Below are 17564 nucleotides of genomic sequence, written 5' to 3' on the forward strand. Positions count from 1 at the left end.
GCGCAGGGCCCCCGATACCGAGAGCGGGGAGGTACAGAGGGGTCACACGGTGACAACAGGCTCGCGCCAAGCTGCGGGGACACCGGCGGGGACACCTGGCAGCTCCTCTTCTCTCGTGTTGCTTCGTCTCGGCACCTCCGCCCGGGCGCCTGCGACCAGCAAGCGCCGGGGCAAGGGGCAGAACCCGGCAACGCGGACCGTCACAGACAGGATAACCGAGAGACCCCGAGCACCGCTCTGGGGCCCGTCCCCAGGGCCACCCGGGGTTTCAGCAGTCACTCCACAACTCTGACACCTCACAGCAGAGCCCGGAGGCTCCACCCCGGTCCATCACAGCTCAGCGTGATACTGCTTCGCCTTCAGCAGCTCGCTGGGCTGCATAAAGATGCCCTCCATGACCTTCCAGTAGTTATTCTGGCTGGGGGAGGCCATGCCGTGCACCTCCTTCTGGCCATGAATGGGCCGCCCGTACTGCTCCCCCGTCACGGAGAGGAAGACGTCGGTGGAGGCATGCTTGAAGCGCACCTCGCTGTCGCGCGCCCAGTAGGCCCCGCTGCACACCACGGTCCAGTCGTCCAGGTAGTCGCCCTCGCCGTCCTCCCCGAAGGCGCTCACCTCCTGTAACGAGGGCAGCCATCAGGCGGGTGGCCCTGGCCCGCACAGCCCGCACAGAGGCAGGGAAGAAGTGCCCGTCCCTGGCACCAGTTGTGCGTTCGCCTAAAAACGCAAAGCAGCCCGCGTAACGCTGAGCAGGGACTTAAGCGGGGATCTCGGGAGAAGTTCGGTGTKGAGGTCTGCACCTCCCTGCCGCGGCTTGTAGCATGGCGGCACTGGGGACGCAGGGTCCCGGCGTGGCCCCTGTCCCCACATTTTGGGGGGCCCCGGCCCAACACAGGGACCTGCAAGCGTGGCTGCGGCGGGGGGCGGCCGTTGGGACGGCCGGGTCTCCCCTCGGAGAGGAAGGGGCTCGGGCCGGCTGGGGCAGGGCCCGGCCCCAGGGCTCCGGGGGCCGCCCGCTGTCGGGGCAGGGACCTGCGCGGCGGCGGGGGCGGGAGGCGGCGGGGGCGGGAGGCGGCGGCGCCGCACCTGGTTGCCGGAGAGCGGCGAGGTGAAGCGGTGGCTGTGGAGGTTGCGGCCGGTGCCGACGTGCGTGAGGCGGATGGCCTGGCCGCAGCGCACCGGCGCGCCGCGCTCGCACGCCGCCGCCGTGCGGCCCCGCACCCGCCAGTAGCTGTTACCGTCGTCCACCGCCGACACGCCGGTCACCGACTGCTGCCCGCTGCCTGCGGAGGGGGAACAGCGGGTCAGCACCGACCGGAGCCGCAGCCGGAGCCGGGCCCGGGCCCCGCCGCGGCGGCTGCCGGGAAGGCCCCGGTCCTCCCGGCGGCGGAGGGCAGGAGCGGGGGCCGTTACCGGATCCGTAGCGCACGTCGTGCGAGTGGAGGCGGACGTTGTGGCGCACGTTGAGCAGCTTCACCACGGAGCCGCAGGTGACGGGCGCCGGGCCGCCGCCGCCGCCGCGCGCTGCCGCCGCCGCCCCCAGCACCAGCASCAGCACCGGCAGCCGCCGCGCCGCCCGCATCCTCGCCGCCGCCGGAAGCGGACGTGACGCCGCTCCGGCCGGCCGGAGGTCGCGCTCGTCTGCTCCGCCCCCTCTGGCTGCCGCTCGGCCGCGGCGGAGGCCTCCATTTTCCCTCGGCGCCAGGGCGGGCGGCGGCGGCGAAGGCCTGGCCGGTTTGCGTCGTCCCCGCCGCTCCGGGACGGGCCCCTTGCCGGGTCGCGGTGAAGCCCCGCCGGGGCCGCATCCAACTCCGAGGCCTCCGCCGGCTGCCGCGGGGCCTGCGGCTGGGGCCGGCGTTGGGGCGGCGGCAGCGGGGAGCGCTCCCAGTCCGCGGCCGCGGGGCGAAGGCAGCCGGGACCGGCCCGCTGCGGACCCCGGTTGGGAGGCGAAGGTAACCGAGCCCCTTCCCGGGTCCCTGGTGTGTGTGGAGGGAAGGCAACGCCCTCCCCCGCGCCCTGCTGTAGGGCGAAGGCAGCTTCCCCTCCCCGCCCCGGTGCCTGCTGCGGGGGAAGGCGCGAGTAGCCCTTCGGGCCACGGTTGGAGCGGAGCTGGTGGATCCCTATCCCCGTCCGCGGTTGTGGGGTGAAGACGTTTGGGATCCCGCKGTGCTTGGTCCCCACCCTTTGCCCCTACTTGTGGGGTGGGGATGGGGCCCCCCCCCATCCTGCTTGTGGGGGGTGCAGGCAGTGGGGATGCCCCCTCCTAGTTGTGGGGGTGGGAGCAGCAGATTTCCCTCCCCACATCCCCATTTTAGTGGCAAAGGTGCCTGGTCCCTCCTTGGTTGTGGACGGGGAATGGCGAACCCCTCCCTGGTTCTTGTGGGGTGAAGGCTGGGTCGTCTCTCCCACCCACGCGCTGCGGTTCCCACTCCGGGTGATGRCGGTGCCCAGGCGTGGGTGAAGGTGGCAGTGTCCTCTCCCCGCTTCCCAGCTGTGGGGTCCTGGGTGCAGGGTGCGGTGCTGGGCGGCCCTGCAGGCACCACAGTGCCGCACGGCGTGGTGGGGTGCGCCCTGCGGGGCAGTGGTCTTGGCTTGAGGCTGCGCCGCGGCGTGGTGACAAGGCCTGGCGCGACTGTTGGAGCAGACCCCTACGACTTGCAGGAGGGAGAAGAAGAGCTCACCCCGTGCGAGCAGCAGGCAGGCATGGGGCTGGACGTGCTCCTTGGGGCTGCTCTCCTGGAGCCTGGAATATACCGTGGTTTGCCTGCCCCACTGGAGCAACATGGCTGCCTCGTTGCAGGCCTCAAAGAGCTGCAAGAACCTGGGGACTAGCATGGGGGAAAGTGGCTGAAAATCATAGTAAAAACAGATGGTGAATGCGTTGCTATATCTGATATAATGGAAATGGAGAGCATCAACGTGCTTTTTAAGAAAAAAAAAAAAAATCTGTTTCCCACATATGCTACAGTTCTTCATCACCCCTGTTCATAGGCGCAATTCCTGTAGAGTTGGCATTTCAGTTTGTAAACTTTTGGCAGGGTAGTTCTCAAGGGCAGCAGTCTGGGAAGGTCCTCTTTGGAACTAACAACATGTTAAAAATGACAAATGGAGTAGGAATAAATGATTGGTGTTTGCAGCAGGTGTTGTGGAGTGACTTCTGCTTTTGTTTTCTGGGTATAATGATATGGAGAAAGAAAGTAAAACAATGAATTTTGATACTAAATTTTATAGGATAACCAAAACTGGCTATGAGAAGTAGTGTAGAAACCACGTGTTACTGAGTGACGAAGTGCTAATACGATGCATGAGATACGATGGCTGTAGATGTAACGAAGGTAGCGGACCTCTCAGCAATAGACTCTATGTTAGCTTTTACTATTCGGGAAAGAGCTGTTCGTATCTCAGTGATTGTTCCACTTAAAACACGAGTTCAATGCCCTGCTGTAGTTAAAAAAAAAGGAAATTTTGGAATTACTTAGAAGGAGCAGAGAATAAAGCAGAAAAACGTTATACCAGTGTGTAAATTGTTGGCAGCTTGTGTCGTGGATGTTGTTTGTACTTTTGTTTTGTCCCTCAAAAGGGGAACACTGTAAAAAGTACTAGGAGGAGCAGTAAGGATGACCAGGTTTCCAGGCAGGTGAAGCCTACGTTTAGACAACAGCTTACTGAAGGGAGATATGACACAGGTCAAGAACAGGTCAGAGAAAGTGAACAGGGAACATCAATCTTCTATTTTTACAGGAAATTATGCAGCAGGTCTGAAATAAACAAACGGAAATGTGTTTTCTCACAGCATATAATTAAACTGTGCCACTCATTGCCACAAGATGTTCTGTGTTGATAGTATTGGGGAGCATTAAAACTAACAAAGCAGGTATGTCCACCTGCTTTTGGACATCCTTTGCTGCAGCAGCTGTCTTTGACCTCTCTTTATCACAGGGATGTTTGTCTGCAATCTTTAGTGGAATTGAACATCAGGGCATAATTCATCGTTTTGCTCCTGTGTTCTTTGCATACCTTTATCAAGGAGTTTTTAGAGAAAAATGAAATTGATTTTGCTGCAAGAATTTCAGGTGGTGGAAAAGTGAGTTACCTTTGCAATTGGCATGAGTTTTCCCAATGGGCTGTTTATTGTCACAAGTCTTTTACCATTGTGGATTAGCTGTGATAAAATTCATTTCATGAGCATCTCACTGATAAAATGAATAGATTGTGCTTCTGTAGACTGTACACTTTAGCTGAGTGAAGTCTTCCAGCCTTCTTACTCTCATAGTGCTTTCTGAATGCTCTGCAATTGGATTGTTTTCTCTTTGAAGTGTGGACTTGAGAACTGGACAAAACTGTCCAGTTAATGGGTTTGATGGTGTGGTCTTTTGGTAATAGGAATAGTCAAATCCTTGGGCCACTTCTAGGGGACAGGATTGCACTGGACTGATCACTGAATAATAAACATATCTCACTGTAAGGATACTCTGGTATCCTAACTCTTGGTTATTTTGTGCCCCTATGTGCACAACTGAGCCCCACACCTTAGCTGTCGTCCCTGTGCCTGGAGAGCACAAGATGCTTCTGGTTTCCCTTCTCCTGTATCCTTTCTCCACCCAGCCATGGGTGCTGCTTGGGCCGTGATGCTTCTGTGGGGCACTGCTCTTCCCAGGTCTGKTCCTGCACAGAGTTGTTTCCCTGCTTCGGCAGTGTGCCACCGCAACCAGCACTATGCAGGAGTCTTCCTGTAACAAATTGCAATATTTTGAAGCTGCTCATTGTATTTCCATTTCTAAACCTAGCRAATTAGCTTCCGTTTGTGTATAATGTACAAAGCTGCATCTGCCTCCAGCACTGTGATGTTTTGCAGTACGGAGCAAGCTGCAAACACCTAGATGTGCAGCCAAGCCCTTACTGATACCTGAACGTCTGGTTTCCAGTATATTCAGGACCATCACAAAGAAGCATTTGTTCCAAAGGCACTTCCTCATTCCCTCACCTACACRGGAGGTAGCCCACARTGCCTACAGCCACCCAGCGCAATCRATATCTAGCCCAGTTCTGTTGACCTGATCAGAGATCTACGATCTCTGTATCAGCAGTGAAGGAAACTATCTGTTCTGTACTGTCTTGTTCAACAGGAGCTTGTGGACTCTGGAAAATTGCCACTGTGCCCTKGAGCTGAGCAAAGTGCAGACACCCCTGGTCTGAAGCGGAGGTGGTGTAATTGCTTAGCACTGGGTTTCTTTGGCATCGCTGCTGGATGGGAGAGGCAGTGCTCAAGGTGCCTGGCCCAGCATGGAGGTACCCGTGTTTTCCTCACCTGCTGTTGCTGTGCCATCACAGCACTACTTGCTATGTTGCTGTTGTCTTTGGTCCATTTTGGTCAGTCTCTAGTGGCCTCGAGCTATCTTTACTGTAGCGCTAATCACCCTTAGGAGCAGGCCTGCTCGCATACAGATAAGCATGCAGAGTTAGGCATTTCTTCCCTGCCTTYTTGTCCCTCTAGTCCTGAAGCATTTTAGTCCTTGCTCCCGTGCTCCAGCAATCTTTGACCCTATCCTGGGAGTATGTTACAGTAGCAGGGATGCTGATGTGCTATACTGAGAAAATGCCCATGYCAGGCTGGCACAACACCCAGGGATACCATTAAACCCTCCCAAGAGCCAAACAAGCTGTACTGTTAGAGCAGGGTTTTCCCTGTGTGACAGCATATATGCTGGGGGCTCCTGCCTGTGCAGCAGCRCTGATCTGAGGTTCACTTCCCCCCATGCTGGCAGAAGTCTCTGGCTATCTTCCTTCCCTATTTTATTTCAGGCGAATGCCTGTCTCAAGCAAAGGGTGGAAGAGGCACTATTAGTATGTGTTTGATTCAACATCTCCATGGTAATAGCTACCCTTGGTTCTATTTGCCATGTTAAGTGGCATCTGTGCTGTCCTTGGGTGGGTTTTACTGGAGCTGAAAACACCCAGTATTGCTTTGTGGTTGGCTTRTCTGGAACCTGTTAGGCGGATCATTAAATGAGATGGTTTTCCTAAGCCATAGCTGTTTCTTGTGTCTAGACAAATTTGATTTGACATGAACTGAAGTTGCCAGGAAATGGTAGAACAAGTGATGAGGAAGCAAGTTTGAATTGTGAATGCAATGTTTTACTGGCAGAAAATAGTAAAATGTTAGTGTTGCTCTATTATGAGCCATTCTCTTTCTTGCTGGATGTTTTGTTTGTTGATCATAGACAGAAGAAGTAGTGATGTTACTAGGTTTAGAAATGGAAATGCTCTCTCAAAAAAAAAAAAAAAAAGCGCTCTAGCCTGCTATTACAAGTATGTTAGTAGGTCCTTATGGAGATATGTATAGAAAAATTAGTGAGAAAGTGTGAAGTTGACATACTGTTTGTACAGAGACTGAACRTGGCAGTTTTCTGTTTCTCTGCTGCATCTAGTTATACAATTAATCAGTGGCAATGCCTCAGAATGCAGGAAYACATATTTAACTGTAGCATCTGTGCAGCCCTCGGAAGTGTTATTTCTGAGGGATGTTCAAATAAGTATGTGCAACTTTTACAGTGCCCTTTTGAGRATGGAGATGACCCTGTACCCACACTGAGCCAAGAACAGTGGTGTTCTGTCTGGGTGCAGAGCAGTAGCCTTGATCTGCTGTTATGTGTCCCTGCTAGAGCATTGTAAATAGATGTTGGCTAGAACCACATAATCTTCAGCCAAGGAAGACAAGCTACTATCTGCTCACGTCTGAAATTTTGCAGAGGTCTTTCCTTTCTCTTTGTTTTGGGTTTTCTGTAATGAGATATGCCCAGCACTTTCCTTTGGAACTATTAATATTTTAAGGCTTAAAAGATTCTCAAAGATCAGCCTAGCTTTTTTTCTTTTTTTTTTTTAATCCTTGGTTTTCTATAAGTAGTTGTATATGTGCATCAGATGTGGGGGTCTCTGGGCTGAACAAGAAGTCAGCCTTTGTGTGGCAGCAAAGCCCCATGGAGCTTGATTAGGTTGTCTTGTGTGTGGCTAATTTCCTTCAGCTATTTATTTGCAGTGGGAAGATGATTACGGGGACATTTTAAAGCATGTGTGTGTAGGCACTGTTCCTTGTATTATGGAATTCTTTTCTGTTTCTCTCCTTTTTTATATATATATGCATACCTTGCATCAGATGTTATTTAACATGCAGATTTTTGCTTTAGATCTGACACCTCCTCTRAGCTTCTATTCATACCTTCCCAGAGGCTGGTACTTCTTTCTGGCTTGGCATTTGCATCTTCACAGTCATTTGAGGAATTGATTTGTTTTGTCTCACATCTGACCTTTGAAATTTTCTGTTGTTCTGTGTATTTAAAAACAAACAAAGGAAAAACATATTTTCCTTTGAAGACTACAGYGAATTTTGTAACTGTCAGAAGTCAAAGACAGAACTGGAGCCGCACCATTATGAACATTGACTTTCCGATGTGTCAGCCCTGAGTTACACCACTTCCAGAAACTCCTTTGGGAAAAAAACATCAAACAGAAGGGTCTGGTCATGGAAATATCCTGTTTCTGCTGTGCTTTGTTACTTCATAATTGCTGCTCAGAGGCCCTGAGCCTGGAACGTTCTGGCCCTGGCGACCCTGGCCACGGGGTAGTGGAGCCAGGTACCCACTGGCCCTGCTGCCATCCCGCACAGCACCCCTCTGCACCTCTCCTGTTTGCTCTGGGTGCTCCCCAGATCTCCGGAGAGAGCTTGGCTACAGGCTGCAAACATGACTCGGTCATGTCCTATTTCAGGATCACTCTGGCTTCATTAACTGAGTGAGGATTAATCACATTAAGGTCTTAATGGATTGGACTTTGTGCCTAGTGCAGTGYAGCATCAGTGACAGCATGGGGTTGCTTTCCTGGCCGAGTATGGGGGTATGGACAGGGTGAAAGGCTTTGGCTGTGTGTGGTGGTTCAGCTGTGTCCAGGAGCCCAGCTGCCTGATGAGTGTTCTTGTGATGACCCGTGCGCTGCCTGCTGAGATGCAGGTTGACAGGAGCTGGCGGCACTTGGCTGCTGACTCCACTTGCCTAATCCCTGGTGACAGGTATATTCAGGCAAGGTGGACTATGGATAATTCAGGGCCTTGAAAGTTATTTGAAACCCTTCTTTAGCTGTCCTCTCTTCAAAACACAGTAGGGGGAGATACTTGTGTTTTACTCCCTCTGCTGATTGGATCGATGTGTCCTCTTCCAGCAGTTCCTGTGAAGCGGTGTGTGGGACGCTGCAGCCATGTCTGACTTTGTAGAGAGTGAAGCTGAGGAGTCGGAGGAGGAGTACAACCAGGATGGGGAGGTTGTTCCCAGAGTAAACAAGAAATTTGTGGAGGAGGATGAGGATGGTGAGTCTGCTTGTCTGTTCTGAGTTTGCTGAACTGTCTGTGTGCTTCACTGCTGTATTCTACATGCCTTATCTCTGCAGATGAAGAAATAACTCTGCAATAACAGCATGACTGTCTGCAGTCAATGCTCTCAGCTGTTTAAGTGCTTCCTTTCGTAAAAGTACTTAGGTGGTTTTTTATATTTGACAGTAGAAGATACACTGCTTCACCCCAGTGGGAGTTACAGTCATGTAATTTGATAGTAACCAGTAAAAGCAGAAGAATGCTCCCTGTGTGACCATTCCACCTGTTTCCTGTGCATAAAGTACATGAGTCAACAAGACAAGCATCACTGGGGTTCTGACATGAGCAGCTGTCTGGGTTCTGTGTCAGTAAAAGCATTAAGAATCTCTGCATAGATAGTGTGAAGGAAGATACTGTTTGCACAAAGCCGAGGAGTCTTTGCAGATTAACACTCATTGCTCTTCATTCCAGATGAGGAAGAGGAAGAGGAAAATCTTGATGATCAAGATGAGCAGGGAAACCTGAAAGGATTTATTAATGATGATGATGATGAAGAGGAGGAAGAGGAGGAAGAAGCCAGTGACTCCGGAGACTCTGAGGACGATGTTGGCCACAAAAAGAGAAAGCGCAGTAAGTTTTGTGACTGCGTAACACCTCCACACAGCCCTTCTGGAGAGCATAGCTCTCCCTCTGCCCTRCCTGTCTGCATGGGCTGGATAAATTCTGCCCTTCCCGGTGATTTGTCCATTCCCAGAGTAGTGAAGGGAGAGTAACTCATCTCTGCTTTCTCCTGTCAGCTTTTGATGACCGCCTGGAGGATGACGATTTTGACCTCATTGAAGAGAACTTAGGTGTTAAAGTCAAAAGAGTGAGTTATGGTCCCATGCGGTTATTAATGGTATGATGCCTCGTAGCACAGAGAGGGTGGGCTTCCACTTGAAGTGAATGAGTTGTGCCTCCAGTTTGCTCCTGCCCCCTTGAAAAAGGGTGGAGAGATGAGTGCTTGGAGGAAGCAGTTCTCTCCCTGGCCAAACAACTGGACGTTGTCTCCTAGAGTTTGCAGATGACTTTCTGCATGTCCCTAATGTTGACTCTGTTCCCCCCCTTTCCATGTCTGCAGTGCAGGCACAGAGGAGTCCAGCTTCMAACAGCTTCTTCCTGCATAGTGCTAACTGCAAAGACGGTGCAGCATATTACAGGCTCTGAAGCTTCTTCCATACAACCTTCTGGAGACATATCAAGCCAGGCTAACCMTTATAGTGACAGCATATGAGCAACGCAGGCCTGCATCCAGTATAGTCCTCAACAGGCGGTTGCACAGTCTTTCATGCTGTGCCATACAAGTGCTTGCAACTCATTTGGAGGCGGGGAACGGTTTTCTGCCCCTGCAAACCTGTGCTAAGCTGGGCTCCTGTTCTTGCTCCAGTTGGTACTTGGGSAGCAGAGGAAGTGCAGCACTGGCCTGACGGAGACCGTACTTGAACATGAGTGTCTGTGCCAGGGATTCTGTACACTAATAAGACTTTTTGCTTGCAGCAAAAATTCAGGCGTGTGCGAAAAATGTCTGATGATGAGGATGACGAAGAAGAAGATTATGGGAAGGAAGAACATGAGAAGGAAGCCATTGCTGAAGAAATATTTCAAGATGGTGAAGGTGAGGAGGGAGGTGAAGCTGTTGAAGCTCCTGTTGCTCCACCAGAAGAGGAAGAGGAGGAAGAGGAAGATGAATCTGGTAAGCATCCAAAGTTTGATGGAGGAATCAAGTTAAAGCTTTCTTTGGGCTATAATGAGCCAAAACTGCAGCCATATTCTGAGCAAGCTATTCCTAGTGTGATTAGTTCAGTCTTTAGAATTAAATGTTCCTGAGTAGCAGGTTTAATTTGTCTGCATCTAAATCTCTTTGTCCAGAAGCAAGTTGCGTACACTGAGGTTCTGAACTGTCTCCTGCAAGCTGCCCGCAAAGTGGAGATCYTTCAAAAGAAGGATTTTAGGCATTCTTTAACACTTAGTAGCACAGCACATGTCTGCCCTAATTCTCCTCTTTTGGCATCAGCCCATCATCACTGCTAGTGCCATACTGAAGGAGAKGCAAGAATTCTTTTTCTGCTGTCCAAGGCAGTGAGGCTTTTTCTGACTATATTTTCTATGCCCTAAACTGCAGATAGTTGCCAGATGTCTTTGCCTGTGTTTGTAAGTTAGTTCTAGTTTGTTAGTCRGACTCCTGGAATTTCTGAAGTTGATGTATGAGGTGCTGTGAGTAGCTGGGCTGACTGACAGCCAGCAACAACCAAAGTCTTTAATGGAGACTCATAGTTGCACTGGCTGAACTGAGCTTTGTCAGAGGTACCRGTTTGAATACAGGAGTGTCCTCACCATGGAACTGCTTCTCTGTGTCCAGACATTGATGACTTCATTGTGGATGATGATGGACAACCTCTGAAGAAGCCAAAATGGCGGAAGAAGCTCCCTGGATACACAGATGCGTAAGTACCAATTGGAAAWTGGCCTGCAGCCTCAAAAACATTGCTCAGATTCTTTGACTGTTGCAGCTGTGGTGTGGTTCAGCTTGYGGTTGGATAACACTCACATCTTTCCCAAAGAAACCCTGGTAAATTTAATTTTGGGGCTTTAGTTTTTGATTTCTTGAACATTTGACTCCCTCCCTCTCTCCCCTAGATTTTTTTTTTTTTTTTTAGGGACATCAGAACCAGTCTCTTAAGAGAAACATTCACATCTTTTCTTGAATTAGGCTTCTGTCTGAGCATGTAACTTAACATTAGCATTCAGGTCCCAAATTTTAAACCAATAGTGCTGCTGAACTGCTGATCTTTTAGCTAATCTAGAGTAAGTATTATTCAGGTGCACATGGCTTCCTGTGTAGTATAAATAAGTTACAATTCTGCTCACTGCACCTTCTCTGTTTACTGGAGAAATACAGGCAAAGGGCTTTACTGGTAAACAGATCTCTGCAATGGGGTGTTAAGTGCTACAGACCTCCTGCAGAATCCTTGCTCTTAACAATAGCAACTACTTCTGCTAATCTAGGGATCAAATTAACTGAAAAGAGACAAAATACYTTTTCCTTCTGGACAAAGCATGTGTCATGGAAAGCTCAGTGATTTGTTTTTCCTATCCACCAATTTTTAGCCAACGTACAAGACTAAAGCTTAGACTTAGATACTGCGAAACCTGTGTGAGTCCAGGATGTTCTGTGAACTGCACTGTGGGGCTGAATGACTGTTTTCTCTTCCAGTGCTTTGCAGGAAGCCCAGGAAATATTTGGTGTGGACTTYGACTATGATGAGTTTGAGAAGTACAATGAGTATGATGAGGAGATGGAGGAGGAATATGAGTATGAGGATGAAGAAGCTGAAGGGGAGRCCCGTGTCCGACCCAAAAAGACCACCAAGAAACGTGTCAGTCGGCGTAGCATCTTTGAGATGTATGAGCCCAGTGAGCTGGAAAGCAGTCACCTAACAGACCAGGACAACGAGATCCGCATGACRGACATGCCCGAGAGGTTCCAGGTGAGGGAAGAGGGTGCCAGTGTGCAGGCAGAGGGTATTTTAGTTCCCACCAAGAACAGCAGGCCTGTGACCTGCAGGACAGCTTCTTGCCTAGCTACTGCCTGGATTTGGGCATCTCTTTTGCCTCTTTGCCGACCTCACCTCTCAAGTGTATGGGCTGAAACTCAGCATTCAAACACAGCTGTAAAACTTTGAACTGTTCTAGCTGCATAAATCCCAGTTTTACAGTGCTGGTGGTAATTTTCCCTTTGGCCACTAGATGCCAGTGTTGTGTTTGTGGGAGTAGTGCAGAGCTTGTGTTCTGCTGAGTTGTCCTGCATGATTGATGCCATTAGTAATACTATGAGTTACACTACTGTATAGCARGAGAGAAGCTTGCAGTGTGAGATAATGCTTGCAAGAGTTTTCCAGCCTAGTCCTACACCAGCCAGCCTGTAACTGCTCTGTCCAAGGTGTTTCTATAATCTGTTTTAACCGGCTCAAGCAATTGGGGCTTATATGGCCCTCAGCATGGAGTCTCCTTTATGCTGCTGGGAATCATTCTGATATCTCATATTTTTCTCTTAATATCACCTTATATTCAGTTTTTTCTGAGTAGTCTGCATTCTTTATTCTCCCTCTGGCATATATAAATGTAATTCTGTGCAGAGACTTATACCCATCTTTGTGAAATGAGATATCTGAAGCTGCCAGCTTTTCAAAATGACCTTTTTTCCATGCCAGTGTGTGCAGCACAGGGGAGTGCTATGTAATATCGCCTGGCCTGTTCAGACATTTTGTCTTCTGCACAGATGTCGATGATGAGTTGAGCAGACCCACAAAAGAGAACTGGACAGGACTAAACACGCAGAGGTTTAGAGTTGTTTTATATGTTCTGTTATTCTATGATTGGAGCAAGAAAGTGATGACAAAGCCTGAGTAGATCAGAATAGAGTAAGAAGATGTAACTGCAAAGGGAAAGCATGGTTTTGGGGGCCCTGTAGGAAGCAGGGAGACCCTGACTTGATCGTTATGGAAGGTTACACATCATTGCAGGCCTTACCACAAGCCTTCAAAAGATTTGTTAACTGCTGTCACCCAGTGTAGAGCTGATGCAAGTTTCCTGTGTGCTCAGATGGATACATGGAGGTGCTATGCTCAGCAAAGCCCTTTGGATATAGAAGGACCAAGACCTCATATGCACCCTGCAGTTCAGAACAAACATTTCTAGGCTTCTTGAAAAGAAGGTAGTTCAAGCACCAGTGCCGCAAATGGCTCTGCTTATCCTGTCATCTTCTTACAGTTGCGCTCCATCCCAGTGAAGAGTGCTGAAGATGATGAGCTGGAAGAGGAAGCCGACTGGATTTACAGGAATGCATTTGCAACACCCACTATCTCCCTGCAGGTAACAGCCATACCTGAGACTTCTGTCCTGAGAGGGCTGCAAATCTCCAGCCTGGAGATGCAGGATTGTTTCAGGATTCTTTTTGGAGGAATGTGGTACAAAATATACTGATGTCTTTCTGTTTTGAGTAGATTGTTTACCATGCACCTGTCTTTATTCTCCCACATAAAACAGAGCAAAGCACAGCATAGAGAGATTGCAAGGATAATTAGTTTGAAAGCGCTCAGAGTCGCTGGGCACTTAACGGTAGACTAATATTAGCTGTGATCATCTCTTAACCATGAATTACCTTGGACAAATGCTACTTCTCAGTTTTCCTTTAAGCCCAGTCAGGACTAGGATGCTTTTCTATAGTCTAAAAGCAGAGCATGCAGCCAAGCCTGCATTTCCAGTTAACAGAAGGATCATCATTTTTCAGAATTAATCTGGGCTGATCATCTAGGGAAAATAGCTCCAGGACATGATCAATACAATGTGTTTCTCTTTATAGGAAAGTTCTGACTACCTTGACCGTGGACAAGCCAGCAGCAGCTTCAGCCGTAAGGGGCCTAGCACCATCCAGAAGATTAAAGAAGCTCTGAATTTCATGAGAAATCAACATTTTGAGGTACCTGGCAATTTAACTTAATGCCAAGATGGTTAGGTTTGAGTTGCTTTCTCCTTATCCTGGCAGGAGTAGCAGAGGTATTGGGAGTAGCAAACCAGGAGGGACAGAGATACCATGGGGCGCCTGCTTCCCTCCCTTGTCCCTACTGGAACGCACAGCTCATCTTGCAAGAGCTGGGACAGCACAGGCTTTAATGACTGATGCTGCTGCTGTTGCCATATTTCCCTGTTTCTGGACAAATCGATGCTAAATTAGATAGAAGAATAACTTGAGTTTCTTGAACCTTAATTGGTCCATTCAACTTATCCTCCAAGGTGTTGCCTGATGTCACAAAAGCCTTTTAGTGTGTGTTTAGGTGAACAGATTGAGAGGAGGCATCCATGCTGCGAGAATCCTGGGGTCCCAGAGCCCTGTGTGCAGCAGGGAGGGCGAGGGGAATTGTTTCTGTGGAACAGTTCTAGGAGCCAAGGCACAGCTCAGTGCATCTCCCYGCTGCTGCCGCATCAGGTTGTTCTCTCACGTGGGACAACAGCATTCTCTGAACTCTTGGCTGCTGGGAGCAGCTCTGTCTTCTTTTGCTTGGTGATGATGAGTCTTGTTTTTGACCCAGGTCCCATTCATCGCCTTCTACAGAAAGGAGTATGTAGAGCCAGAGCTGCACATCAATGACCTGTGGAGGGTCTGGCAGTGGGATGAGAAGGTGAGAAGTATTTTCACTGGTTGTTATCCTGTCAACGTTTACGTGTCTTTCTGCCTAGCTTGATACTTTACAAAAGATTTTTTTTTTTTTTGGCACTGCAGACCTTTTGTGCTTTTTTACTCATGTAATATGCCTTATTAAACATGTTGATGAATATTTTTGTGACAGATATCCTAAGAGCCTGGGAGCTCTCTGTAGGAGCCCCTATTTGGGAAGGGAGGAAACAGATATGATGCACAGCTACAGTGCATTTAATTAAAAGCCGCTGTTTGTGTGTTAGTGGACCCAGCTGAAGATCCGCAAGCAGAACCTGACACGTCTCTTTGAGAAGATGCAGGCCTATCAGTATGAGCAAATCTCTGCTGACCCAGACAAACCTTTGGCTGATGGAATAAGGGCCCTTGATACCACMGACATGGAGAGGTATGGTTCCGTGACTTCCTTGTGTTCATTCCACGGTGACTTAAAATGTATGTTAACCTACACACATAGCACAGGCTTTATGGCCACTGCAGTATCTTGACTTTAGCCTCTCTACAAAGCCATTGATGACAAATGTTTAAAATTCTCTTGAAAGATGAGCCTGAGCACTCCCTATGACTGATCTGTAGCAGAGCAGGCTCCATGGGCACTCTGATCCCCGCTCGGCTTTGGGTGGGAATTAACATGCTGGCTTTGCATGCCCTAGGCTGAAGGACGTGCAGTCCATGGATGAGCTGAAAGACGTGTATAATCACTTCCTGCTGTACTATGGGCGAGACATCCCAAAGATGCAGAATGCTGCCAAGGCTGCTCGAAAGAAGCAAAAGCGTATCCGAGAGGATGGTGAAGAGGAGGAAGGTTTGTCCCTGAACTTGATAAGTCTTCTAATTGTAGGTTKGTTGAAACTCCTGGTTCCAAAGAGTTTCCATTTGAAGCTAATGCCAGGCCTTCCAGACATCTCCAAAAATGCTTAAAGCTTTTCCACACAGGAGGTTACTTCTTYAAGGGACTGAATGCCACTCCTCATAGCAGGAGGCAAAGCAAGTATCAACTCCCTTGATCTGTATTTGAATGTACATCAGAGAGATACTGCTATTAAAATTRTGAAAGAGTGAAACTGAAAAAAAATAGAGTTTTCAGGGAATTTTTCTAACGCTGAATAATTTTAAGGCTATTGTGATCTTTCAGATGCATTTGTGGAATCCAAGGACTCTTAGATTTTGTTTGTCCGCTTCACTGTGCCACTGACACGCTGCTGCGGCTGTCTGGATGCCTCTGCAAATATGCCTTATTAAACATATCCTTCCCCTTAGGTGAAGGGGAGGATGCAGAAGATGATGAGCAGAAAGGGCCTGAACTGAAGCAGGCCTCCCGTCGGGATATGTACACCATCTGTCAAACTGCTGGGCTGGGTAAGGGCTGTACTCTGTCACGCTGAGCTTGCAGCATGTTGTGGCCTAACTTGCAAGCTCTTCTGGGCTGTGGCTTGCTTATGGAAAGAGGACTGGTAGTTTAGTTCAGTATAAGCTACARTGTCCCTCTCCTCCTCATTTTGTGTTCTTTTTCCCAGATGGCCTGGCTAAGAAGTTTGGTCTGACACCAGAGCAGTTTGGAGAAAATCTCCGGGACAGTTACCAGCGTCACGAGACGGAGCAGTTCCCTGCAGAGCCCCTAGAGCTGGCCAAGGACTACGTGTGTAGGTTAGTGTGTTGAAAACCTTTGTAGATATCCTGTGGCTATGGCAGGACAGAGGATCCAGGCTCATTCTCAAGTTCTAAGCTTTCATGTTGCTTTTCTGCTTTTAGTCAATTCCCAAGCCCGGAAGCTGTGCTAGAAGGAGCCCGGTACATGGTGGCTTTGCAGATAGCCAGAGAGCCATTGGTCAGGCAGGTCCTGAGACAGACTTTCCAAGAAAGAGCTAAGATTAACATTTCACCAACCAAGAAGGGCAAGAAGGTAAGGAAGGGATCTCTGACTGTGTTGATCAATTCAGAAAAGGATCTAAATTACACACACGTACTCATTTTGCATCTGAAGACATTTCCCACATCAGTGACAGCTCTGAATAAATCTTTCAGCAGTATGTAAGGTGGGCTGTTCAAAAGGCCAACTCAACAATATGCTGCATTTTAATCTCAGCATTTCATAAGACCTGATTCTTGCTGTTGAGATATTACCTTCACTTATTGGAGCATTTTCTGTTTATGTGGGGTCGGGAATGAATTGTTCTGTGCCCTGCTACGGAAGGAAATGCAGACTGGGAGCATATGGGTGAGGGGGACATTGAATAAAACACATTGTCTCTTACAATATTCAGAAGGGTCTTGCTACCTGAATACCCTGGGTGTGTGCTGACTGTTTCTTCTCTCTCACAGGATATTGATGAAGCCCATTATGCCTATTCCTTTAAATACTTGAAGAACAAGCCTGTGAAGGAGCTGCGAGATGACCAGTTCCTGAAAATGAGCCTAGCGGAGGATGAGGCACTGCTGACCATTGACATCAGTATTGACATGAAAGGAGTGGAAGGGTGAGTCCTCACTGTACATGACAAGCCTTGGCAGAGCTCTTTCATCCAGTGCTGCMACGCTGTTAGAGCTCCTCCATAACCCAAGCTGCTTCTGGAGGCCTTGGCCTGCCAGTCACCTGTACTTTAAAGCCAAGGAGCCTCTCAGGGCCTCGCTTTTCTCTTCACCACAGCGAGAACTTTAGAAAACATCTGGTTTATTCATTTGAAGGCAAATTTTGAAGCCTTTAAACTTTCTATAAAAGAAAATGCTTATTGCCCAGCCACCCTCACTGTGTGGCTCCTTGGTTCCTTCCTTGCACATCTGAGTAGCCACACTGTGCAATATGGGTCTTCTGGAGCAGCTCTTGGCTGCCCCATGGTGCCCTGATGGGAGCTTTCCATGCTGCCAGCACAGCATTCAGCTGAGGTATGTCTAGCGACCTAGGTTTTGCAACTAACAGTGTTTGATGTGAGAACTGGCTCTTTGGATTTTCCA

General features: G+C 49.2%; 2 protein-coding genes across 3 annotated transcripts in view; one reads left to right on the forward strand and one right to left on the reverse strand.

Annotated features, from left to right (window-relative positions):
* Positions 1-6: 6 nt before the first annotated feature.
* Positions 7-1700, reverse strand: SDF2 (stromal cell derived factor 2). The gene is made up of 3 exons (XM_085309319.1): positions 1414-1700; positions 1087-1283; positions 7-618 (listed from the first exon to the last, which is right to left on the reverse strand). The coding sequence occupies exons 1-3, from the start codon at positions 1580-1582 to the stop codon at positions 331-333; spliced, it is 654 nt and encodes a 217-aa protein (XP_085165445.1). The 5' UTR covers positions 1583-1700; the 3' UTR covers positions 7-330.
* SUPT6H (SPT6 homolog, histone chaperone and transcription elongation factor) overlaps positions 1641-17564 on the forward strand; it is a 31272-nt gene continuing 15348 nt past the window's right edge. The window contains exons 1-16 of one of the 2 annotated variants that reach the window (XM_085309317.1): positions 1641-1952; positions 8212-8356; positions 8831-8989; positions 9157-9227; positions 9896-10091; positions 10758-10842; positions 11613-11886; positions 13169-13270; positions 13761-13877; positions 14488-14577; positions 14858-15000; positions 15266-15417; positions 15873-15971; positions 16130-16259; positions 16365-16515; positions 16935-17089. In XM_085309317.1, the coding sequence (XP_085165443.1) occupies positions 8248-8356; positions 8831-8989; positions 9157-9227; positions 9896-10091; positions 10758-10842; positions 11613-11886; positions 13169-13270; positions 13761-13877; positions 14488-14577; positions 14858-15000; positions 15266-15417; positions 15873-15971; positions 16130-16259; positions 16365-16515; positions 16935-17089 (2033 nt within the window). In that variant the 5' untranslated portion in view covers positions 1641-1952; positions 8212-8247. The remainder of the gene's footprint in view (positions 1953-8211; positions 8357-8830; positions 8990-9156; positions 9228-9895; positions 10092-10757; positions 10843-11612; positions 11887-13168; positions 13271-13760; positions 13878-14487; positions 14578-14857; positions 15001-15265; positions 15418-15872; positions 15972-16129; positions 16260-16364; positions 16516-16934; positions 17090-17564) is intronic. The other variant, XM_085309318.1, reaches the window with a different exon arrangement.

The sequence above is a fragment of the Rhea americana genome, unplaced genomic scaffold, assembly GCF_003343005.1.
Source record: "Rhea americana isolate MKP2758 unplaced genomic scaffold, rheAme1 scaffold_295, whole genome shotgun sequence".
NCBI lineage: Eukaryota > Metazoa > Chordata > Aves > Rheiformes > Rheidae > Rhea > Rhea americana.